The sequence below is a fragment of the Sebastes umbrosus genome, chromosome 15, assembly GCF_015220745.1.
Source record: "Sebastes umbrosus isolate fSebUmb1 chromosome 15, fSebUmb1.pri, whole genome shotgun sequence".
Taxonomy (NCBI): domain Eukaryota; kingdom Metazoa; phylum Chordata; class Actinopteri; order Perciformes; family Sebastidae; genus Sebastes; species Sebastes umbrosus.
In genome coordinates, this window is record NC_051283.1 from 17,287,786 (window position 1) to 17,312,653 (window position 24,868).

The 24,868-nt window shown below is 42.0% G+C and overlaps 2 protein-coding genes and 1 long non-coding RNA gene across 6 annotated transcripts; 2 read left to right on the top strand and 1 right to left on the bottom strand.

Annotated features, from left to right (window-relative positions):
- Nucleotides 1-803: 803 nt before the first annotated feature.
- On the bottom strand, nucleotides 804-12,286 carry LOC119503221. Its single transcript, XR_005210278.1, has 4 exons — nucleotides 12,149-12,286; nucleotides 5,912-6,007; nucleotides 4,698-4,827; nucleotides 804-991 (listed from the first exon to the last, which is right to left on the bottom strand). It is a non-coding gene; the product is annotated as an uncharacterized LOC119503221 (long non-coding RNA).
- dclk3 (doublecortin-like kinase 3) lies at nucleotides 952-9,001 on the top strand. The gene is made up of 7 exons (XM_037794862.1): nucleotides 952-1,101; nucleotides 3,062-3,270; nucleotides 4,264-4,395; nucleotides 5,413-6,633; nucleotides 7,000-7,132; nucleotides 7,304-7,471; nucleotides 7,549-9,001. The coding sequence occupies exons 1-7, from the start codon at nucleotides 1,029-1,031 to the stop codon at nucleotides 8,331-8,333; spliced, it is 2,721 nt and encodes a 906-aa protein (XP_037650790.1). The 5' UTR covers nucleotides 952-1,028; the 3' UTR covers nucleotides 8,334-9,001.
- cyhr1 (cysteine/histidine-rich 1) lies at nucleotides 11,372-22,406 on the top strand. 4 transcript variants are annotated; one of them, XM_037794866.1, is made up of 7 exons: nucleotides 11,372-11,905; nucleotides 12,161-12,520; nucleotides 14,868-14,998; nucleotides 16,282-16,425; nucleotides 18,765-18,976; nucleotides 19,193-19,371; nucleotides 21,127-22,406. In XM_037794866.1, the coding sequence occupies exons 2-7, from the start codon at nucleotides 12,191-12,193 to the stop codon at nucleotides 21,337-21,339; spliced, it is 1,209 nt and encodes a 402-aa protein (XP_037650794.1). In that variant the 5' UTR covers nucleotides 11,372-11,905; nucleotides 12,161-12,190; the 3' UTR covers nucleotides 21,340-22,406. The 4 variants fall into 4 exon arrangements, with proteins under 4 accessions (XP_037650794.1, XP_037650796.1, XP_037650795.1 ...); XM_037794868.1 differs by having other exon boundaries at nucleotides 12,164-12,520; XM_037794869.1 differs by having other exon boundaries at nucleotides 11,373-11,905; nucleotides 14,868-14,962.
- The last annotated feature ends 2,462 nt before the right edge of the window (nucleotides 22,407-24,868 follow it).

Genomic DNA, 24,868 nt, shown 5'->3' on the forward strand with positions numbered 1-24,868 from the left:
TGATACAAACGGTTTTGTGTGATAAGTGATGCATTTTTTTAAATCCTTCACTAACTCTCCAGTTGACACAGAGAATAGGGATGCACTTTTTCAGTCCCGATACCGATAGCGATACCTGGGCTTTGGGTATCGGGCGATACCGAGTACCGATCCGATACCAGTGTTTAATTAATAAGCTGTATGCCTCACTGTGTGGAAGCGACTGGGATCATTCTTTTATGTGTAAGGCAACATTAGGCTTGCCTTAAACATTGCCTTCCTAACTTGGTAAAACAAAATGTGACCAATAAATACATTGATAAAAATAGATACTGAATTTTTATTTATTATTAAAATAATAAGTTGTACACCAGCAACTTGGTAGAAATTCTTCAAAATGAACAGAAATTCCAATTCAAGTGTAAACCTTTTTAATGCTGCAACAACTTAGTCAAAACTTAAATAGGAATTGAAATTACAGTATATACTGTACTGTATATAATATATAAACTATAGAATTGAATTGAATAGATCGGCCCCATTGTTGCCGATATCCGATCCAGCTATTTGAGTCAGTGTTGGCTCGATATTCGATCCGGTATCGGTGTATCCCTAACAGAGAGGCCAGTAGCTACCATTGAGGACATAAAGTTGTGTCCTTGTTGTTTCTATGAATTTGGAGGTTTTAACAATCTGAGGAGGAGTTTACTTTCTACAAATACACACTAATAACAGGCTACATTGTGGGTTTGTTAGCTTTCAGTAATTTAGTTTCGTTTAATTTACTTTTATTGTGACAGTAGTAAGCTGACAGGAAATCTAAGTTTCTCCAAAAAAAATAATTTTATTTTGAAGGCAAAATCGCTCCACTTCCGGTAGTTCTCCGCCTCTTGACGTGTATCCATGGTAACCAGTGTAGCTACACCAGCAGGTCCGGTCCTCTCAGAGCTGCATCCCGTTCATCCCGTTACCTTTTACTGGAAGATAACAGCCGAGGAGATGACAGCAGCGACTTATGGAGGAATAAAAGCAGTTTGTTTTTAGTTCATATGTTGTTTTGGAGAGTCATGACGCCCTCACAGAGAGCCCGGTATGGATGCAACACTAAATGGAGAACAACAGGTGAGTCGATGGCAGGATTGAATGGATTTAGTTTACAGTTAAATTAATTAAAACAACTTTAAGTGTTACAGTCAAGCCTGACTTTTACACATAATCCTTTCACTGGAATGGCTACTATGCATTAACCAGACAACACTAACTCTTTTAAATATTGTGACCCCATCTGAGCTGAGAAAAACATTAAATATTATGATTTATGTGATGTTTTACTAAAGAAGCGTCCTGAAATTGTTAGGCTATTTATCCCCCACTACAAAAACACAAACACACACACACACACAGTCAAAGGTCCTCTGAGGTCCCAGGACCCCCCAAGAAAAGGCTGATTCAGTCTTTCTTTTTTAAATTATTTTTATTACTACTACTATTATTATATTATACTACTTTTTATTAGAATTAATATGATGTTGGTTTTTATCATCCATCTCTGGCCATTTTATTCTGCTTTCTAAATTGTATTTTACCCCCAAATGTTTCTTGTTTTTATGATCCCTCTGTTGATTGTATTTTATTCTTTGCTGATTTTTTTTTTTCTTGTCTTTTTCTGTAAAGCACTTTGTAACCTTGTTTAGAAAAGTGCTATATAAATAAAGTTTATTATTATTATATATATATATATATATATATATATATTATTTCTTGACTAGTCACAGCTGGCTCTTTATGAGATGTTTTTCCTGTGTCCACTGTGAAAAGCTTTTATTGTTAAGTGTGTGTGCTGTTTGCTCACTCTCAGGGGGCCCAGTGGTGTCGTGTTAAAAAGGAGGGCACTGGTCACGTTAGAGCAGCGGTTCTCAACCTTTTGTAACTTGAGGTCCACGTCTGATTGTTAAAATAATTCCGAGGACCACCTTCCCAAATAAATGACAAACTGTACTATAAATATGTGTTATGCCACTGTCAGGTGTAGTAACCAACATAAATATTCAGCTTACCCTCACCCATCACTGCCTGCCATTATGAATCCAAACTTATATAGGGTCATATTTCCTCACCACACGCGTTCAAGCTTTTACTGGTGCAGGGTTGTCTCCAACTCTCCACTTTTCGTTTAAAAAAATGCTCCATTTTGTGTCACTGCATCCGAGAAATATATGTCTGTAAAGGTGAGACTCGTGGGTACCCATAGAACCCATTTTCATTCACATATCTGGAGGTCAGAGGTCAGGGGACCCCTTTTGAAAATGGCTATGCCAGTTTTTCCTCGCCAAAATGTAGCGTATGTTTGGAGCGTTATTTAACTTCCTTCCTGAAAAGCTAGCATGGCATGGTTGGGACCAATGGATTCCTTAGGATGTTTAGTTTCATATCATTCCAGTATCCTTCCTCTAGCTTTAAAACCCGCCTGCTACAACCTCTGAAAAACAGAACAGCAGCCGTTGGATTTTGAAGAGGTTAATCTAACCATTTGTCAGTACCTCCCAGTAGTTGAGAATAGCTGTGTTAGAGGTATAGGGGTCTTGTGTTTCTGTCTGTTGTTCTGAATCTGGAAACAAAACAACCTCCCACTGACTGGACGGATAGCATCTCTCTGTCTCCCTCAGTACCAGAAAGTGAAACGTCAAAGATGCTGTGTGTGTCTCTAATGCTTCATTAATCATGCAGATTCAGCTGAGCCCTAACCAGGTCACGCAAGCTTTTGTTAAGTTGTGTGTGTGTGGGTTTGCATGACTTAAGGAAGCCTAAATAATTCAGCCGCTGGAGCAAGGTGCTTGAAGAATCTCAAATGGCCTCTTGCACTCCATGTGATGGAAAACACTCAAATCTGATCAGCCGGATTTGTTTTCACACACACGCGCGCACACTAACACAGGATAAGGTGGAGCTGGTGTTGTGTTACTTATGAGTTTTCCTTTGTATACAAGTCTGTGATGACATCAGTGTTATTAAGTCAATAATCCAACTCTCGCTTTCTGTCTTTGTGCCTCCACCCCTGTCCTCCTTTTCTCCCTGCTCCAAGCTCCTCCTGTCCCCTTGTTGAAGCGTGCTGGTGGTGCACCACAACCATGGCCCATTCACCCCCACCCTACGGGACACGTCCACAGGTCCCACTTCCCTCCTCCTCCTCCTCACATTCCTCTCTTCCACACCCGCCATGCAGAAGAGAGTGCAGAGAGGCCCCATCTGGTCACCATCATCCGCCCCTGTGGTCAAAGTACACTACGCAAGGTGAACTCAATATTTACCATTTACAGCAGCACTTTAAAATAAGGCGCAATAGTGAATGGCTTTATCAATGGTTAATAAATCTTTTACTATTATTTAATTATAAAACCAATGTGTGGGTTGAGAGGTTGTGGGTGTTTATCGCTGCCACCCGATTCGACTGTTATCAGGCCATTAAATAGGCATTATCAGTCGCTCTAAGCACCATAGATGTGGGTCATTAGGGGCCTACTACACCTCCTATGTTGTAAAACTGAAAGTGAAACTTAAAAGCAACACGTTCTAACATGTTGCAAAACTTAATGAAACGTTTTGAACACAAACAAAAAGGTTTCTTTAGGTTTAGGCAACAAAACTACAACTTCTTCAGATTTAGGCAAAAAAAACAGTTTGGTTTAGGCAAAAAAAACTACAACTTCTTTAGGTTTAGGCAACAAAAACTACAACTTTTTTAGGTTTAGACAACAAAACCTACAACTTCATTAGGTTTAGGCAACAAAAAGTACAACTTCTTTAGGTTAAGAAACAAACTACAACTTTTTTAGGCTTAGGCAAAAAAAACAGTTAGGTTAGGCAATAAAACTACAAGTTCTTTAGGTTTGTCAAATAAAAAAGATTAGGGAAAAACATTGTGTTTTGGCTTAAAATAGTGGCTAGTAGGCTCCTGTTGACCAACATCTATGGGGCTTATAGCGACTGATAACGCCTATTTAATAGCCTGACAACAGTCTAATCAGCTGGTTTATCCTTTCTATCTGGTAATAATGTAGTCATAAATGTTTGTAACACACTGATAAGTCCTCATGGGTTTTTCACTTGCTAATAAGCCATCAGGCCTGCAGTTTTAAATGTTGATAAGCTGTTATTAAATGGATTTATTAACTGGAAGTACTTTTCAGTTTGGCAGTCCATTAGAACCACAATCCATCTAGTGTGTAATTTACATGGGAAAGGATTACATAACTCAACTGTAATGTTTGTCTCTCTGTTTTCAAGGTAACAGTCCTGTTGAACCGTAGAGGCGTGGTGTCCTTCGAGCAACTGCTATTGGATATCTCTGAGGCGTTGGGGTTTCCTCGCTGGCACAGAGCCAGAGTCACACGTCTGTACACGACCCACGCACGGGAGGTGAGGCTCAACCACGGCCACATTAACCTGGACCATTGGACCTGGAGCTTTCGAGGATCCTGAAGTCATGGGGCCCCAGGGCTTTGTCCTGCTTTGAGCTTAACACACCTTCTGTTATGCACTGATCTTCAGTTGACACCCAAATACTGAGCGGGGCAAATAAATAAATAAAAAGGGCAGCACATGAGGCTGAAATTTGGACACTATCACAATCCCAATGAGAATTTAGAAATGTAATGTTCACAACTTGCTTGCAGTTATGCTACAAAGCTCTTAAATGACGGTTCTCAAAATCAAATTACCTGGTCGTTCTCTCCTGGGAGCGCCACTTCTTTCTGCTGTCATACTGCATGTTTAGAAGAAGAGTAATGTCGCCTGAGATTGTATTCCTGGAGAGCAGCCACTTTCTCCACCTCTCTGTCACATTAAACTCTAGCAAAAAACAATAAAAAAACAACATTTGACATGTCACAGCAGGAAAAGCACAGGTGTATTTAATACCATTAATGATGGCTGCATTCCACTTAGGGCAGGTCCTGGTGTTGTGCATGCTGGCTCACTGGGACACTTTATGGAACTGAGTCATCAACGTTAATGTCATCAGTTTCACCTGTGTTTTTCCTGCTGTGACAAGTCAAAATGTCTGCTGTGAAAAAGGGTCTATTGTTGACCCTTCTTGAAAACGCAGTGTACTCTAGATCAGCTTTTCTTTTAGAATACATAGAAAAAGACATTTTGGAATTTCTACACTTTGCAGCATTGATTTAATTTATTTAATTAACTTAATTTATTATTATTAATTTATTGTATTTATTTAATTGATTTAAATAAAGGACAGAGGGTGTTGTATCCTGTACCGATTGTAAAGCCCACAGAGGCAAATATGTGATTTGTGATATTGGGCTATACAAATAAAACTGACTTGACTTCTCAGGGGCCTTATGAAATTGTCTTGTGGTCCAGATCTGGTCCCACTGCCTGTCTTTAATTGTCCCTTTTTCTCTATTTTTTTCATAGGTGAAAGGTGTATGTGATTTCTTCCGAGGAGAGGTGGCCTTCCTGGCGCTGGGAAAGTCTCGTCCAGAGCTGAGCGGTGTGCAGGAGGCTCTGGAGGAGCTGTTTCCAGAACATTCCCATTACCGGGCTGACGCACTACGGGCCTGGGAGAAGAGACTTCGCCCAGCGCCAGATAAAGCAGCTAAGGCTGACAGCGGATACAGTGAGGGGACGGACAGCAGCGAGACACGCACTAACCAAGAGACACAGCAGGACACAAATATCAAAAATCATACTAATACACACACAAGTACACAGCCGCCTCACCATATAGACACCCACCGGCCTGAAAATTACAACCCAGATGTTCAGAAGTGTCATAAAAAGAATTCATGCAGAAAACCGGCTAACCTGCCCAACCACCTGCAGAGACTGCGTGTGAGGGGCGGGGTCAGAGAGCGACAGCCTTCTGTCATTGGTCCATTTAAACATGAGGAAGTTCTTAGAGAAGCAGACATACCTTCTCCTACGCTGTGTGAAGACTGCTTGGCAAGGAGAGTTAAACATCAGGGTCCAGAACGGCTCAATGAGCTGTCAGGGAGGGTCCCACTTCCTCCTGTGTCGAGGAAGCAAAAAGGAAGTTCGTATATAGAACAGGAAGTGAGAAAGTTGTACATTCACATCAGCCCTCCACCTCAGCCAATCAGCAGAGATGAGGAGGAGAAAAGTGTTGCCCAGTTAGTTTCAAATCCACTTCCACATGTGGGTCAAGTACACAAGGACATACAGCAGAGGACGACCTTTGACCTCCCCTCAGGCGGCAGTGATGTCACCCTGGCAGATATCGAGCGTTGCTACGAATTTGGGCGCGTGGTTGGAGACGGCAACTTTGCGGTCGTGCGAGAGTGCCGCCGCCGCGACAACGGACAAACCGTCGCCACGAAGATTGTTGAACGCTCCAAGCTGATTGGTCGAGAGCACATGATGCAGAACGAGCTGAGCCTTCTGGGTAGCCTCTGTCACCCTCGCATAGTGCGGCTGTTTAAGCACCACCACACACCCACTCACTCCTACCTGGTGATGGAGCTGGTGAGTGGGGGGGATCTGTTTGAGGCCATCAGTGAGAGGGGGAAGTTTCCAGAGGCGGAGGCAGGACTGATGGTGTCAGATGTGAGTGAAGCACTGAACTACATGCACTGCAAAAGTATCGTCCACCGAGACCTCAAACCAGAAAACCTACTGGTGAGTGTCACTGTGATTTGAGAATTATATGTGAATTTGTATGTGATTGTTGCATCTTTAAAAATTATTCTGATGGCATACTTTTTGTTTGTAAAAGGTTTAGGCAACTCTTTATATTGCCACTAGGGAGTGCCAAAGATATAATTGTTTAAAATGAGTGTCTTTAATATTTAAAAAGCAAAATGATTCCTTACAAATCTATTTCTTTGTCTCATAACATCTTATATCCAAAATGGACATCAAAGATTATCCATATTGTTTTCTATCAGATCAGCAAATCTCAACTAAAACCCACAAGTTTTGAGTCTCAACGCCTCCGTTCCTGACTCTGTTTCTGTCTGTCTTGTTTTTCTTGTTCTGTCTCAGATAGAGCACGTGGCTGCTGGCATTTGCAGGCTGAAGCTGGGAGACTTTGGTCTTGCCATGGTGGTGACTGAACCAGTCTTCACCATATGTGGCACACCCACGTATGTAGCTCCAGAGATCCTCTGTGAGACAGGTTCGTGCTGCATAAATCACTGATTTACATTCCTTTTTACTTTTAAATAAGTATTTCATCACTAAATATGTGTGTTTCTTAATTTGAAAATCTTCCTAGCACTTCTTTTGATCAATTTCCAATCTGAATTTGAATAATATTTTCAAAATTAACTGTGGTTTGACCCAACAGGTTATGGTGTTGCAGTGGATGTATGGGCTCTGGGTGTTATTCTCTATATCCTGCTGTGTGGATTTCCCCCATTTCGCAGTCGGGATCGGGACCAGGAAGAGCTGTTCGGGCTAATAAAACAGGGACAACTCCACTTCCTATCCCCCTACTGGGACACCATCTCAGAAGGTGAGAATACCACAAATGCCTACACACAAACACAAATAAGCAATCTGTTTCTTACTCATGTGTGTGTTTGTGTGCAGACGCCAGAGGCCTTGTCAGAGCTCTGCTTCAGCCAGATCCCACAGTGAGGCTGACAGCAGAGCAGACCTTGCTGCATCCCTGGGTGAAGGCGATGGCTTCAATCTGCAGGCAGAGGGCGCTCACAGACACAACTCAGAGGGACGCAGCAGATACTGGAGCAGAACCAGACAAGTCCAGACAAGTCCAGACATTAGCTCGGACCAATGCAGCAAAAACAATGACAGACAAAACACCAGGACACACCAGCAGTGAGAGAGAAGTCACACAAGATGAGGACAAACCACCACGGCCACAATCAAAAGAGACAAGTGCAGCTCACACCATATCTCCACAGATCCAAGAACACACACCTTCAGAGGCCACACCTGGTCAACAGAAACCAGTGTGCACCACTACAGACTTCGGGGAGCCCAGCAGGCCAGAAATAAAGGATCCAGGTCCCCCAGACTGTGGCAGCCCAAGTGTTGAACTCAATCAAACCGAGTTTCCATCCCAGATTAAAACACAATCAAAACAAAACAGCCAACAGCAATCACCTCCATATTCACCTACTCCCACCAATACAGCGCAACGAACCACGGCGGGTCACTCAACGCAACACCACCCATCCTCCAACCCAGCAGCGGCTTCGTCATCTCCCTCTCTCCATCATCAGCAGAACTTCACCTCTCCCCTGCACGACCCTGCCACCGCCACCGCTCTAAACCATGACGAGGCGAACGTTCACCCCACCGCCACCCACCCACCCACGCAGTCTCAACCTCACTGTCAATCTCCTGTTTAACCGTGTGATTAGATCAGGGTCATCACTTTCATTGTTCCGGACAATACCGCTGATTTCCCGGCAGATGAATCCTTGAATGACCTGTAGATGATGTGATTTGTCTCTTGAGATTGAATAGGGTCTGATTGATGAGGCTAGATAAATCTCATAAATGTGCGTAATCCATGTATCCTGCAATCACAAATTAATGATGAGATGTTATGTAATAATGACCAAGGTATGAGGATGGGAAGTAGTGAAGCACTGTGAGCACATAGAGTTGATCAAGTAGGACTCAATTTGGATTTAAACATATTGCTGTTTGTCATTGTTTCTAATGTTGTGGTGTATTCATGAAAATACTTTTTTTGTAGTACATTTCTGAAGTGTTTTTGTTTTGGTTGTTATATTTTTCTGCAAGCCATGTTTAACTTTGAGGATATGATATGTTATCGTGTCTGCCAAGTGGTAGCTATTTTTGATTTGCTTGTGTGACGACACTGACCCATCCTCCTTTTTTATCGCCCTTCCCCTTTAAGTCAATTCCTAGAAGTCTGTGCTAGGATCGTCTATCGAGCAACATTTGTTTACTATACCTTCATAAACTAAACGTCTGTATGTCTGTACCAAGAAGTCTTCGTTTTAGTCCTGGTAAAAGTTTGCCATATTTACTAAACTCTTGAATGCCATCTTTCTGACAGTGTGTTTATTATACATATTTACATTAATAACCCTGTGATGATTAACAGCCAATGAATTAGCAATCAGTGGCAATATTCATGGACAAACTACTGTGTGGTAAGATCAAGTGGACAGTAATGGGAATTGCCCGGCATTCAGGACCACATACTGGCTAAACTGTGTGTGCATAGCTGAGGGTGGTATGGCTCCACTGCCATTCCACACAGCCCAAATAAGGCATATCTGTCCGTCCAATGGGAGTGGTTAGGCTTGCAGACAGCTGACACAAACATCCTGCCCCACCTAACCCAAAGGACACACACACAGCCCCCCATCGTGTACACTAATGCAACCCTCCCAGCCCTTGAGGCTGCTATACCAAATATCTGGGTTACTGAAGGGATGAAAAAGCTTATAAATGGTTCTGACCTAGTATCAGTAACCAAGGTTTCTTCGATCACCCTGTTTTTCTGGCTGAATTATTTATGCATCCTTTAACACACAAACACAACACCCTTACAACCAGTTGAACCACTTTCATAGATAGAGCCATAAACATGTCAGCAGAAACAAGGTGTTTCTGTTATGAAGTTCTGTCAAAAGTAGGGGTGTAAGAAAATATCGATACACATGAGTATCACGATATTATGTTTTGCGAAACACTGTATCGATTTTTAATTAACCTAAAATTCCGTCTTTCGGAGGTTGTTGTGGGTTCAGTTTTAAAGCTAGAGTGAAAATACTGGCATCATATGAAACTACAAAACCTAAGGAATCCATTGGTACAAACTATGTCATACTTGCCTGTCGCCAAGGAGGCTAAATAACGCAAAGTTACGCAAAATTTTGGCAAGGAAAAACTGGCATGGCCTTTTTCAAAAAAGTCCCTTGACCTCTGACATCAAAATATGTTAATGAAAATGGGTTCTAAGGGTACCCACGAGTCTCCCCTTTACAGACATGCCCACTTTATGATAATCACATGCAGTTATTTGCATGCAGTATAAATGTGTTATTTTCGCTAAACAGTCTTGGAATTGCATAAATTGGGTTCGGCTCCCTGTACATTATCCTTTACATATTGAATCGTTACCCCTGAATCATATCGTTATCACCAGATACTTGCCTATACACAGCCCTATAGTGAAAAGTTGTTGATGTCACAGATTAGTGTAATTAAAGTGTTATAATGTGTAGTGTAAGAGGCGGTATATTGTACAGCTAGTGGGTCATTGTTCTGAAATAAACCCCTTCAGGGCGATGCAAGACCTTGCCTGTCAGGGGTTTATTTTACAACAATGACCGGCTCCCTGTACATTATCCTGTATCATATCGTTATCGCCAGATTCTTGCCAATATACACAGCCCTAAATTAAAAGTTGTTGATGTCACAGATTAGTGTAATTAAGGTGTTATAATGTCCTGTGTGAGAGGCAGTATAATCTACAGCTAGTGGGTCATTGTTGTGAAATAAACCCCTTGCCTGTCAGGGGTTTATTTTACAACAATGACCGGCTCCCTGTACATTATCCCGTATCATATCGTTATCGCCAGATTCTTGCCAATACACAGCCCCTATAGTTAAAAGTTGTGTAATTAAGGTGTTATATAATGTGTGGATGTGATTCATAAGCATTGCATTATGTATAAAGGATGTTGTCCTCTGTTGGATGTTTGGTAGTGGAACTAAATTTGTCGCATATCAGGTTTGGTCGGGGTTTATTTTACAACAATGACCGGCTCCCTGTACATTATCCTGTATCATATCGTTATCGCCAGATTCTTGCCAATACACAGCCCTATAGTTAAAAGTTGTTGATGTCACAGATTAGTGTAATTAAGGTATTATAATGTGTAGTGTAAGAGGCAGTATAATCTACTGCCTGTCGGGGGTTTATTTTACAACAATGACCGGCTCCCTGTACATTATCCTGTATCATATCGTTATCGCCAGATTCTTGCCAATACATAGCCCTATAGTTAAAAGTTGTTGATGTCACAGATTAGTGTAATTAAGGTATTATAATGTGTAGTGTAAGAGGCAGTATAATCTACTGCCTGTCGGGGGTTTATTTTACAACAATGACCGGCTCCCTGTACATTATCCTGTATCATATCGTTATCGCCAGATTCTTGCCAATACATTTAAAAGTTGTTGATGTCACAGATTAGAGTAATTAAGGTGTGGATGTGATTCATAAGCATTGCATAATGTATAAAGGATGTTGTCCTCTGTTGGATGTTTGGTAGTGGAACTAAATTTGTCGCATATCAGGTTTTGGTCACCTTTCCAAGTCGCCTGCCATATAATACTGACCCGCAGGTGCTCACTGCGCATGCGCTGTTAAAAACTCTTTAAATACCCCCCAAGTCATCTGCCACAATAAAACATTCCGCTGTCAGCCAACACACACGGCTGAGCTGAAGAAGAAGCACTCAAGAGGAGGCCACAATATTTACTTTTAAAGACGCTGCTTGTGTTATTAACCGGAGGAGAAGCTGCTGCCTGAGTAATAACAACAACGCGTTTGACCCGGAGTCGTTAAAGGGTGAAGTCTGGGGAGGACGGACAGGAGAAAAACAAAGATGGCTGTGTAGCCAGAGAGAGAGAGAGAGAGAGAGACGAGGAGAGGAGTCCCAGCACCAGCACCAGCAGAACTGTGTGTCCTATAACCACCAGGTTAATCACCAGGTCTCCGTGGACAGTCAGTCAGACGGTTACCGGAGCAGGGGGACGTTTAGACGAGCACCCGAGCTGGGTTGTAACATCGTTGTAAATCTGCTGTCATTGCGAGAATAACGGCGTCGCGAGAGAGAGAGAGAGAGAGAGAGAGAGAGAGAGAGCACAACAACAACAGCTGAGAGAGACGGTGGTTGTTTTTGTTCTGCTGAGCTAAAGAGAGAAGACTGCTGTGTTAGATAACTGTAAGTCTACTAAACTAGTCAATTAAGTGGTAGTTACACTATTATACTGGCTTGTTAAATACAGAGTTAGTAAAGTGGAGTTAGGTGGTATTAATAATACTATTCTCTTGACAGTAGCTTAGCAACTGTTCAGTAGCTTAGCAACTGACAGTAGCCGTTAGCCTAACTGTCAGCTGACCGTTAGCTTGACAGTTAGCACCAACTGCTAGTATCTCAACGGTTTCTCGCACCTCCTGGTTTAGCAGCAGGTTCATCTCTTCATCTCCATCGTCATGTCTGGGATGGAAGAGAGAGACGTTGTGGCTGCTCCTGGCTCCTCCTCGGGTGTCGGTGGTGTGGCAGCAGGAGCAGGAGGAGCGGTGGAGTCTGCTGTCGGAGCCGGGGTCGCTGCAGCCATCATGCAGGAGGACGTCGGCATCGGGATCGGGATCGGGATGGGGATGATCCGGAGAGAAGGAGGGCCCGAGCCTGACCCAGACGAGCCGCCACCCAAGAAGAGGGTGAGGTTGCTCGAGGGAGAGTCAGGCAAGCTGGAGGAGAGACTGTACTCAGTGCTGTGCTGCACCGTGTGCCTAGACTTGCCCAAGGCGTCTGTATACCAGGTAAAAACGTTGGTGGCAATCACAAACCTTACCCCCCTTCATCATAATAACCCTACCGTCAAAACAACAGCAAACTCATACTAGAGAGGCTCCCTATGTGTCCCAACAGATCCCCAGAGTCAACCTGTTGAACATGTTGGCCAGCTTATTTTTAGTGATACTAGATATACAACACAAGGCCCCAAGTGTCTAATGCTGCAAGCTGAGACGGAGACACACCCAGGCCGAGTAGCCTAGTGTGTTGGCCCAAGTTTATGACATTATACTATGAATTATCCTCAAATATCCCTCAGCAAAAGCCACATCCAAGAACTCAACCAAAGCCACATCCCCAAAACCCCACATCCAAAACCTAAATTTTAATTCTGCCCTTCCTTTCAACCCCACACCAACCTCCTTCTTAATGACCTCAAACTGCTCTCTTCAATGTCAAGTGAACACATTTTCTAATTAATAATTGTTCAGTTAGTCTTAAACATTTACTGATCCCCCAGAGAGTCAACCTGTTGAACATGCTGGCTAGCTTATTTTTAGTGACACTAGATACACAACATAAGGCCCCAAGTGTCTAATGCTGCAAGCTGAGACCGAGACACACCCAGGCCGAGTAGCCTAGTGTGTTGGACAAAGTTTATAACATTATACTATGAATTATCCTAAAAACAAAACTCAGCGAAAGCCACATCCCCAAAACTCCACATCCAATACCTACATTTTAATTCTGCCCTTCCTTTCAACATCACACCAACCTCCTTAATGACCTCAAACGGCTCTCTTCAATGTCAAGTGGAACACATTTGTAATTAATAATTATTCAGTTAGTCTTAAACATTTACTGATCCCCAGAGTCAACCTGTTGAACATGTTGGCCAGCTCCATTTATTTTTAGCGATATTAGATATACAACACAGGCCCCAAGTGTCTAATGCTGCAAGCTGAGACTGAGACACACCCAGGCCGATTAGCCTAGTGTGTTGGACCAAGTTTATCAATTAAATTCATCTTTATTGACACACTCGAAGTCCATTAAAAAACATACAACACAAACAACAATACATACATTAAAATAGAAACTGACACTTTTTTATAAAAGACAGTTATACCAGGGTTTCCACAGGGGTGACTGGTATCGTATAACACTAAAACAAGGATTTGACAGTATCATGACGATGGCGTTCTGAGAATCGTTTAGCCGACATAAATTTATACATCAGGTTTCTCAACAGAGCCTGGAAAATGTTGACACCTGCATTACAGAACAGCTCGCTTGCACTACACCACCTGGGTTTCTTAAGTAATATCCGCATGCAGTCATTGTAGGCAACCTGAAGCTTATGCATGCTCGCCTTTTTAAACTTGACCCACATTATAACATTATACTATGAATTATCCTCAAATAACCCTCAGCGAAAAGCCACACCCCCAAACCTCCACATCCAAGAACTCAACCAAAACCTAAATTTTAATTCTGCCCTTCCTTTCAATCCCACACCAACCTCCTCTTTAATGACCTCAAACTGCTCTCCAATGTCAAGTGGAACACATTTGTAATTAATAATTGTTCAGTTAATCTTAAAACATGTATATGCCCTTCTGCACCATGCAGCACACATGTTTTAATATATTTTCAACAATACTGTGTAAAACACAAGTTGACATTCTTTCCATTCACAATATTCTGCCCTTAACATAGATACAGTACTTATCTTAAAAACGTACTGATTAAGAGAAGCATAACAACTAAATAACATTGGGTCAGTTAATCCATATATATCCTACTGAACTTTGTCACATAGAACAGTATACAACTCCAGATCTCTCTCCTAAAAAATATAAAAATACATCATACATTGTAATCTTGCTGTTATATTTCCAATGGCGCAGCCAGACTTTTTGTTGGTAACTCTATTATTGTTGGGTGGCTTTAGCCAAGCCATTGTTATAACTTAAATTAAAACGGACTGAAATATGCCTAATCTTAGCTAAACATGTGTAATGACATTTCCCCCAAATTATGTTTTGATTTGAATATACAATCCTAAAATAGTCTGTTTCTTCTGAAGTATTTTCCCAAAATATAATTTTTTTTAAAGCAATCCCAATTATAAGTCTCTAAATACGCCACAACTGTAACAAATGATGTCCACATTTTTGTCATAACATTCAACAAGAGAAAGTTTAATTCCAATTTTCCAACTTAGTCCTTTCCAGTTTGCACTAACTCAAATATATTTGCCATTTTCTCTCTGCCTCTTCCCACTTAGGATCCACCGTAATGATTTTTTTTCCCACTTTCCTCGTACACTTTGTTTGACTGTTGCCTCAACTATTTTTTTCCCCACCACAGTGTACCAACGGACACCTGATGTGTGCGGGCTGTTTTATCCACCTCCTGGCTGATTCTCGTCTGAAGGAGGAACAGGCCACGTGTCCCAACTGCAGGTACACCAAGTTCCCTGCAGACACGAGCACTTCCTGGTTAGTGCACATAGAAATACCAGCTAGCTATTCAGTCCAAAAAGCAAAAGCTAGTTACCTTAGTTAATGGCTGTATATCTGAACAGCATTGTGTACGGATATTGATACATCTAAATATGATATTTTGGTTATATACACCTTTCTGAGTGTTCCCACACTGGTGTGTCAAAACAGTTATACTGTCCACAGACACTTGGCTACAAATACTTACTTCTGCAGCCAAATAATGTAGATGTTATTGTATATTTTGTCCAATTAAATAACTGATCCAAAAAATTCTGATTTGTTTTTCTGCCAGTTCTGAGTCACTGAGTATGTGATGCTATCTAAAAGCAATTAGAGCATAAAAAAAATCACAAATCCAATAGAGCCAAGGCAAGATGAGAATAATATCAAACAGCAGAAAAAACATGAATGCATTGATAAGTGTAAGATGCCCCCAAAAGCCACTCTGGACTGTTAACTTAATAAAGTTCTCAGAAGGTTAAATAACGCTCCAAACTTGTGCTAAATTTTGGTGAAGAAAAACTGTCATGGCCCTTTTCAAAGGGGTCCCTTGACCTCCGACCTCAAGATATGTGAATGAAAATGGGTTTTATGGGTACCCACGAGTCTCCCCTTTACAGTCATGCCCACTTTATGATGATCACATGCAGTTTGGGGCAAGTCATAGTCAAGTCAGCACGCTGACACACTGACAGCTGTTGTTACCTGTTGGGCTTCAGTTTGCCATGTTATGATTTGAGCATATTTCTTATGCTAAATGCAGTACCTGTGAGGGTTTCTGGACAATATTTGTCATTGTTTTGTGTTTGTGTTTGTTTTGATTTCCAATAATAAATACATACTAATATTTGCATAACGCAGCATATTTGTCCACTCCCATGTTAATAAGAGTATTAAATACTCAACAAATCTCCCTTTTAAGGTACATTTTGAACAGAAAAAAATTTGCGATTAACTTGCAATTAATCATGGTTAACTATCAACAATCATACGATTAATCTGGATTAAATATTTTATTTGATAAAACTAAATTTTACCAAATTACTTTTGCATTCATTACTGATGCATGGGCACAGGGATAAATAACTTGATTGATTTGTTTTTGCATTTCGACAGTAATTTCACCACCAAGAATTGAGAAAAGCATTACGTAAACGCATAACTAGTTATTCATGGTTGCGCATTGTTCACGAACTTGTATGAACATTCTTTACATACCACAAATGTCATCACTGCATTGAGTTATGATATGTGGTTTCCTGTGTGTGCGTGTGTAGGTGTGAGATCAGCAAGAACCTGTGCTGCAGGAACCTCGCCGTGGAGAAGGCTGTCAGTGAGCTGCCGACAGAATGTACCTTCTGCCTAAAACAGTTCCCCCGCTCCAGTTTAGAGAGACACCAGAAAGAGGAGTGCCAAGACAGGTATACACCACACACACACACACATACACAAAAACACATTTTTTCCTAGAAGAAATCTACCAAACTTGTAATTAACGCTTTTGTGAGAAGCGGCTCAAAATTAGTTTCAATCAGTTTTCCCAAAAATGAAACAGCGACAAACGCTTTCAGTAAGCGAGTTCAGAGCAGACTCTTCAAATTACAAAGGAGTGAAACAGAAACATGAAAATGGAAGCTGTGCGCTTACCTAACACACACACACAATGATGCATAGGTGTGTGGTAACAGAATCACACGGGGTTAATTTGGGGGAAGATGGGGGAGCATGTGACCTGCTTCTGCTGAGGAGGAAACCAGCTGATGTGATTATTGTGTGCTCGTTGCGTGTGACGCTCAGACTCAGTTGAATTTGCATGCATGAAATCTTATGGGGTTATTGCTATAGCAACAGGTGACCCTGCTTAGGACAGCTGTGCCTGTGCTGATGTTACCATGACAACGGCCAAGGCAGTCACCAGGCTTCTGGTCAGGTCAGACAGAAAAATGTGCTGGTCTCCTCTGAGGATGTGACTGCTTCTTACATAAAGATGATGTTGTTCTTCTCAGGAATGCCACCATTTTTATATATATATATATATATATATATATATATATATAACGTTACAAGTGCTGTGCCCGTTGAAAACATGCCTGTTCAGAACAGACCGAATGCTCGCAGTTTTCTCAAGGACCGCTCATAGAACTTCACACTCGACACTGCACTTCCTTAGGTCCTCAGCATAAACTGAATTACGGTCCCGTTCTATTTAGTGTCACAGCCACTCCAGTGAGCCAGCATGCACGATACCGGTGTTGTGTCGAGTACTGCTTCTCGTCGATATGTGTTCCCCCCTACCTAAACCTGAACCAACCCTGGTGCCTTCAAAAGAAACTCGTGAGCTTGTGTTTACAACATGGGAAGTCGTGTACACAATATGCCTGACGTTCAAGTGGTTAAGCCGTGAGAACACGTTGCTAAGCTACGGCAATATTAACGTTACTGTCGGCGTCTAGAAGCTACAGAGCCTAACAGTTTAGCAAGCTAACAAGCAGGTAACACAATGCAGTAAATGCAAAGGCGTAACGACAGAGGAAAAGGATGAGGCCGTTGGGAATATCAACATTTTCCTCAAACCTATTATAAAATTACGAAGAAAAACAATATATGACTAAAATTACAATATATTCAATCTCTACTATTTCTGACAACATCAACAAACATGTCGCAACTCGTGAACTCGTAGCTGTCAGAAACGTTCCACTTGCGGGGTCGTGAATACCACAAGAGGGGGGGCGTTCATATGGACTCTTCTCGTGAACACGGTAAACACGACCCCATTTGAAGGCACCATTCTCCCCAACCCTAACTACCGGGGGCGCTATCATTTTAACAGGAGGGAGACACTGTTCGACGAGGGAACAGACTTCAAAATAAGACCTTTGCCTTGGAACAGGTGAAAAGGACTGTGGTTCACAGGAAAAAACACACACATTCACGGCTACTCAGAAACACAGGTGAAATACACTGTGGTTCACGGGAAAAAACACACCCAAGTGTGGGTACTCACGGTCAGAAACACCGGTGAAATAGGGCGTACAGTTAGTGGATGTATTCATTCCCAAATAGGCGTATTAGTCGCTTTCTTTTGTCATAACCTGTGCTGTGTGATAGGCATGACGCGCACGTGACATTGAGCTGGTCTGAACTTTTTAGGGCGCTCCAATGATGCAGTGAAGCGTCAACCAATCATATGTTTTTGTCTGCGCAGAGCCCTGAAGCCGCGCCCCTCTGCTGCTTAACAGAGAGAGCGCCGTTTGCTTGTTTATTCAAAGTTTATTAAAATGAAATGTGTTTGTGAAGGACATACCCACAGACAGACTACTGAACCTTTCCAGCTACTTGGTTATATGTATAAGACAAAACTTTGCAGTGAACGTAAAATGAATTACGTCAGTGTGGTTTGAATTATCCTCGGTTCACTACAGAGGCTAACTATTACCTTTCACTTTATTAATGCCTCACTTTTACTGTTGAGAAAGTAACAGGTATTCAATGAAAAGCACCTGATGTAATTGATATAAATCCAAGTCTTTCTTTCCTTGAGGTTGGCTCTCAGCACAAACGTATCATTAGTACAGTATTAATTAGCCTTGGTTCACAACCTAGGTTAATAAGCAGCTTTTGATATTATTAGTACCCTCCACTCACTGCAGGAAAGTACATGTATTCGTCACAAAGCACCTCTGTAAAGGATCTAATTTATAGAAAGCCACGTCTTTCTTTCCTCCAGTTTGTCTGTTAACTCACCTCATGTTGCCAGGGTGACGCAGTGTAAGTACAAGAGGATTGGCTGCCCTTGGCAAGGTCCGTTCCACGAGCTGCCAGCACACGAGAGCGAGTGCTCCCATCCCACTAAGACTGGTACAGAGCTGATGGGAATACTGGGAGAGATGGACCAGAGCCACCGCAGAGACATGCAGCTCTATAACACCATCTTCAGCCTGCTCTGCTACGAAAAGATCGGGTTTACAGGTACATGCAAAAAATATATGAAGACAAAGACAAATAGAGTGAGGTGATACATCTGTGGAGTGTGAGAAATTATCTTAATGTAGCACATCCCCTCCTTATACTAGACAAACTCTATCTTCAGATGTTATATCCCTTTGCTTCTTTATACTCTTTCCCTCCCACTTGTGTCCTTTCTCCCTGTTTCTAATCTTGTCCTCCACTTATTCGTCCATCCAGAGGTGCAGTTCAGGCCGTACCGCACCGATGACTTCATCACTCGCCTGTACTATGAAACACCGCGCTTCACTGTTCTCAACCAGACTTGGGTGCTGAAGGCCCGCGTTAACGACTCGGAGCGCAACCCCAACCTGTCCTGCAAGCGCACCCTCTCCTTCCAGCTCATCCTCAAAAGCAAGGTACACACTGTGCTCAGTCTGTCCATGTTTATTTCTGGTGGGTGCTTGTTTGGCCTGATAGTTACAGAGTGATCACTACAGCTAGCAGAATTGAGGAGCTATTTTTTTTGCTGCCATCCAAGTTGGTTATTTCTCAATAAGAATTGCGTCAAAGCAATAAGCCCGTAACTTTAACACATCCGCTTTGGTGAAGTTGAGTAAACACTGACGGTAGCGCTTCCTGCTCTAATGTTCGTGTGTGAGCTCTACCATTCTCTCATTCATGTCAAAATCACAAATTTGCCTCAGAGGAATTTACAAATCTGTACATGTTACGACACCCTTATGGTACATGTCCACAAGGGCGTTTTTTATTGCGAGGGATCCCCTCGCTTCCCGGCATCGGACGCTTGATGGGCTGCCACCAGACACTTGCTACTCGGCACCTGATTGGACGAATGCTTTCCCTCGTGGGCTGCTGCTCCCAGCTTTCAAACTGGAACCAACATGGCGGCTCGTTTGGAAACTTTCTTCACTTATATTATGAAAAAAGTTCACAAAATGGGTTTCTGAAAATATTTCATGCGAGAAATAAGCCATGCAGTTGCTGAATCTGTCTTTATTTTGGATCAACAACGCTTAGTTTAAAAGTTTCTAGGGAGTTTCCAGAGGTGGCGAGTCGCATCGGACGCCCGTGATTTGCATAAAGTAGTCTAGACCTCAACTTTCAGTCAACGTGACACCCCGTCTCTCGAATCGCGCTGCCACGCTACTAGAATGCATTGCACGGCTGCTTACATAGACAACTAATGGGAAGTGTGGACACGTACCATAAGTGAAATTAGTCTGTGGGACAGATGGTAAAGCTCCGGGTAGCCCTGCACTAAAATGATAAACTTATCCTCTATATATTTACTGTAGACTGATAGTTACGGAAGAAAGAAAAGATATCTGCCGGCTGTGATTGGTTGTTTCTCATCTCATGACATGCGGTGTGTGCTGCAGGGTTCCAAAAGTTGGAACTGTTTTTATCTCGGTGCGCACCCGTCGCGCCCTGAGAAATAGTCACTTGGGAACGCTTATGCGTCGCGACATCGTCGCTTCTGCTTTTGAGCACGCCTGCTGCGCGTTTACATTGACAACAATGGATTTGAGGGCGCAAAAACCACGGCATGTGAACGGCACCTTAATGTTTCACCCCTAAATTGAGATAAGGAAAAATGACAAAAAAGGAGAGGAGGAGGAATCTGTCCTCCAGAATGGACAGACATGCAATAGATGTTGTATATTCAGAGTAGACTGATACGATAATAGTAAAATGAATTGCTATGTGATATATGCTTTGAATAACAAACCGTTGGTACTGTATGGACGCAGTTCTGATCTCGGGTTCTGGAGGACCATTTTTGTGTTTATTTCACAACAATGACCGATTCGCTGTCCATTATCCTTTACTTACAAACCCCCCCAAAAATAGAGTCTTCTGAGATCAGTATCAGTTATTACATTAGCAGTGCACTGTGACAAATACATCACAGATATCGATCTATATCGACCTATAAGTAGCAAGAAATGTCAGTACAGAAATAGCAAACATACTGTATGATGGAGGTCATTTAGAAGTTGTCCACCAGAGAGCACCGACAAGTTATTTTTTAGCCAAATTGCCAGGATTCTTATCAAAAGAAAAAAAAGATAATTATCATACTTGGTGCATCCCTAATCAGCAGATGTTGTGGCTAATACAGCAACACGTGGATGTGTGTGTGAGTGCAGGTGAACTCGGCCCTGGAGTGCTCCTTCCTGCTGCTGAAGGGGCCGTACGACGACGTGCGGATCAAACCCGTCATCCACCACCACTCCTTCTGCAACGACGCCAACGAGACCGAATACGTCCCTCTGCCCATCTCCGACTCGGTGGAGTGCAACAAACTGCTGGCCGCCAAAAACATCAACCTGCGCCTGTTCATCTTCCAAGTCCAAAAATAAAGAGCAAGTGTAGAGGAGGAGGAGGAAGAGGAGGAGGATGGATGGAAAGGACGAGGAGGAAGATGAACGGTGACGGAGGGCGAGGGGCTGAGAGAGATAAAGAATAAAGAGAGACACCACTGAACCACTGATACCTCTTAACACCTACACACACAAATATACTCACACACACACACACACACATTCACGCAGGGTACACACGCCTCCACACACACATATACACACACACACACACACATCACTAATTACACTTACCTCCTTTTACAAGATAGTGAGACCCCTTGCTCGGGGAGCTGTGAGTTGCTATGGAGATGGGTGGGCATTGTTATGGGATGGGGGTGAAACCTGCGAAGGCACAGGCGGGGGTGTTGGGGTGAGGGAGGTGGTTCTGGGATGGTCGGGTGTGTACCTGTGGAGGCTCTCTGAGGTCAGGTCGTCTCTGACCTTTCACCCCTGATACCCCGCAGCCAAAGGTAGCACACACACCAAACAAAGCAGGATTTGCTGGGTGCATTAGTTGCGTGCATGTGTGTGTGTGTGTGTGTGTGTGTGTGTGTGTGTGTGTGTGTGTGTGTGTGTGTGTGTGTGAGTGAGAGAGAAAGAGAGTTAAGTGACGGACCTTGTGGTGTGGCCCAAACTCTGCTTTTATGTTGAAATGTCCCAAAGACATGATAATGTGAAAATAGAGCGATCGACTCTACTGAGCTGTTCTTTGGACACGTGAATGGATGTGGACGGCGTGTGTGCGTGTGTGTGTGTGTGTGTGTGTGTGTTTGTCCCTTCCCTCTGCACACTTTATGCCTGATTCTAGTCAACGATTTCTTTCTGTTTTGGTAAAAGCGTCCATTTGGTGTCTCAAGCTTTGCCAGAACAGACGAAAAGACGGCGTCCATCGATGACCCCCTTTTACCTTTCAACACGAGGAGAGACGGCCTGGCTGCATGCATATTTTAGTTCTTCTTCCTCCAGCTGTGGTTATATTTAACCTTCAACACTAATACCATTTTTATTTCTCTTAACCCTAAATATTTAAATACCTGTGAACTCTTTTCTTTTTCTTTTGGGTTTTAGCGTGTGATTGCCTGTGTGAGTGTAAACAGATCATAACTGAGAGGTTCTTGTGAACATGTCCCTATACGAAAAACAAGTACAATTCTTGAGGACCTTCAGGGGCCCCAAAAAGCCCAGATTCACTGTGTGTCGGCTGCTTTTTGGTAATTTGATTATTTGCAAATTGATCAACTGATCCGATACCAGTGTTTAATTAATAAGCTGTATGCCTCATCATTCTTTTACGTGTAATCAGGCTTGACTTAAACATTGCTTTACTAACTTTGTAAAATAAAATGTAACAAATAAATACAGATATAAATTTAGTGATTGTTATTTATATTAAAATAATAAATCGTACACCAGCAACTTGGTAGAAAATCTTCAAAATTAACATGAATTACAATTCAGGAGGTAAACCTTTTTAATGCAGCAACAAATTCGTCAAAACCTAAACAGGAATTAAAATTCCAGTATGTAATGTATATAGTATATAATCATAGAATTGAATTTAATAGATCAGCCCCATTGTCACCAATACCTGATCCAGCTATTTGAGTCAGTATCGGCCCGATATCGGTGCATCCCTAGTTATATCGTGCTCTTATTTAACAAGTAATTAGCTAGATTTATAAATCAGCCCGGGCAATATATTAGCAGATGTTAACTTATTGCAGCTATATCAGTATCAGTGTATGTTGGCTGATAATTAACAAGAAATTGCAGTACAGAAATGCGAAACTAGTAGTTTTGTCCACCAGAGAGCACTGACATGTTTATTTTTTAACTGTAAAACATCCCTCTCAGTGTGTATCTCGGTCACAAAAAAATAATCTTCAGGGATCTGTAACAAGACTGTTTGATTATGTTATTGGTTTGTTAAAATAAATAATCATATTTTTAAAGATCCCGTGTCAGTCGGACTATATTAGTATTATATTTTCCCCAATCACTTGATATGTTATTTCCTGTCATCATGGGAGAAAGATTATTTTTTAGTTATACATGAATTTGATTGAAATGCTCCTCAAAATATTACTAAAAACTCCAGCTTTTCTAATCCAGTGTTATTAATGAGGTTTTCTTTCAAATTACCGCAAACTATCTGACATACAGAAGCACTGGGCCGTGCTTTATTCCAGAGTATAAGTTGGATTTTGGGTCCCTGTGCAAAATATAATGAAGACGCCATCAATAGTGTGACTGAACTTGGAGGAAACGGGGGCCCATGAGGACGAGTCAACACCGATCTGGACGAAGAAGACTCCTCTGGAAGATCAGACTGTGGGTGGTGATGGTTGGATGATGTGTGTGTGTGTGTGTGTGGCATGGGTGGGGACGGGTGGGGGGGTTTTAACCTTACCACGGTGACATATTAGTGTTAGACTTACTTGAACGAGAACGAGAAGATGTTACTTAAGTAGACTCTACTGTAAAGCAGATAGATCTCTCTCCTCCTGACCTCTACTTCCTGTATTTCTGTGTTTTAATGCTTCGTCTCTATGCCAGTGGACTCACTCATCTCACTATGGCTGTACATGTGCCTTTTATTAAAGATCATGAACCTGCACGGCTCGGCTGCTCTTTTTCTGTGCGTTTGAATGTAGAAAGGACAAAAATAGAGCCGGCTTTCTTCGTATAAATATTGCATACGACGCCGCAGTTATGAAATCCGAATTTAATTTAAAGCCTCGTGCCGGATGATGGATATGTTTCATTGAATTTGTTGGAGGGAATATGAATCACTTTCAGTACAAAATGAATTACACGGCATCTGAAAAATAACCCATTGGCTTATCAGTTATTGCTTGCGTGAAAGAGAAGAGTAGTGTAAAATCTTGAAGACTTAAAAGAGAGCATTGTATAGAATGTAATGTTTCTGTAAAGACTAATTTAATTTGATATTGATCTGTATATTTGAGTAGACCATTTTCACATATCACAGTAGGAAAAGCACTTTAACATGTAGCTGCTTCAGTTTCAGGCTCCTCAGGCTGGTGTTGTGCATGTTTGTCTCACATTGTCATGACTAACTGGAGCCATCGTTAGTGTTTATCAGTTACGCCTTTGCTTTTCCTGCTATGGCAAGTTAAAATGTCTGTTGTGAAAAAGGCCGATTGAATGTACGTTATTTCTGCATATATAGAAATAAGAGTTTAAATGATTATCAGTCAATCGACATGAAATTAATTGGCACAAATTTGGATAATTAGGTGATTGTTTAGGCAACTTTTAATGCAAAAAAATACCCAAATTTGACTAATTCTAGCTTCTCAAATGTGAAAATTTGCAGAAGATTAATCAGTTAATTGTGAAATATTTTAATCAGGAGTGTAACCAATTGTTAGTTGCAGCCCGAGAGCCGGTGTTACACTGAAATCTGCGACTGCAGAGAGCCAGGAACACATAAGGTTTCAGAAAATGTGACCCCCACTGAACCTATCTTTTGCTTTTCTTTTCCGTTTTGTGAATATATCTT

Excerpts from the sequence above, each read along its gene's own strand:
- cyhr1 (XM_037794867.1), top strand. The coding sequence starts at position 12,191 with ATGTCTGGGATGGAAGAGAGAGACGTTGTGGCTGCTCCTGGCTCCTCC. Across the intron at positions 14,999-16,281 it reads GCAGACACGAGCACTTCCTG|GTGTGAGATCAGCAAGAACC; the intron begins GTTAGTGCACAT and ends GTGCGTGTGTAG. Across the intron at positions 18,977-19,192 it reads CGAAAAGATCGGGTTTACAG|AGGTGCAGTTCAGGCCGTAC; the intron begins GTACATGCAAAA and ends TCGTCCATCCAG.
- dclk3 (XM_037794862.1), top strand. The coding sequence starts at position 1,029 with ATGTTGTTTTGGAGAGTCATGACGCCCTCACAGAGAGCCCGGTATGGA. Across the intron at positions 4,396-5,412 it reads ACACGACCCACGCACGGGAG|GTGAAAGGTGTATGTGATTT; the intron begins GTGAGGCTCAAC and ends TTTTTTTCATAG. Across the intron at positions 6,634-6,999 it reads TCAAACCAGAAAACCTACTG|ATAGAGCACGTGGCTGCTGG; the intron begins GTGAGTGTCACT and ends GTTCTGTCTCAG.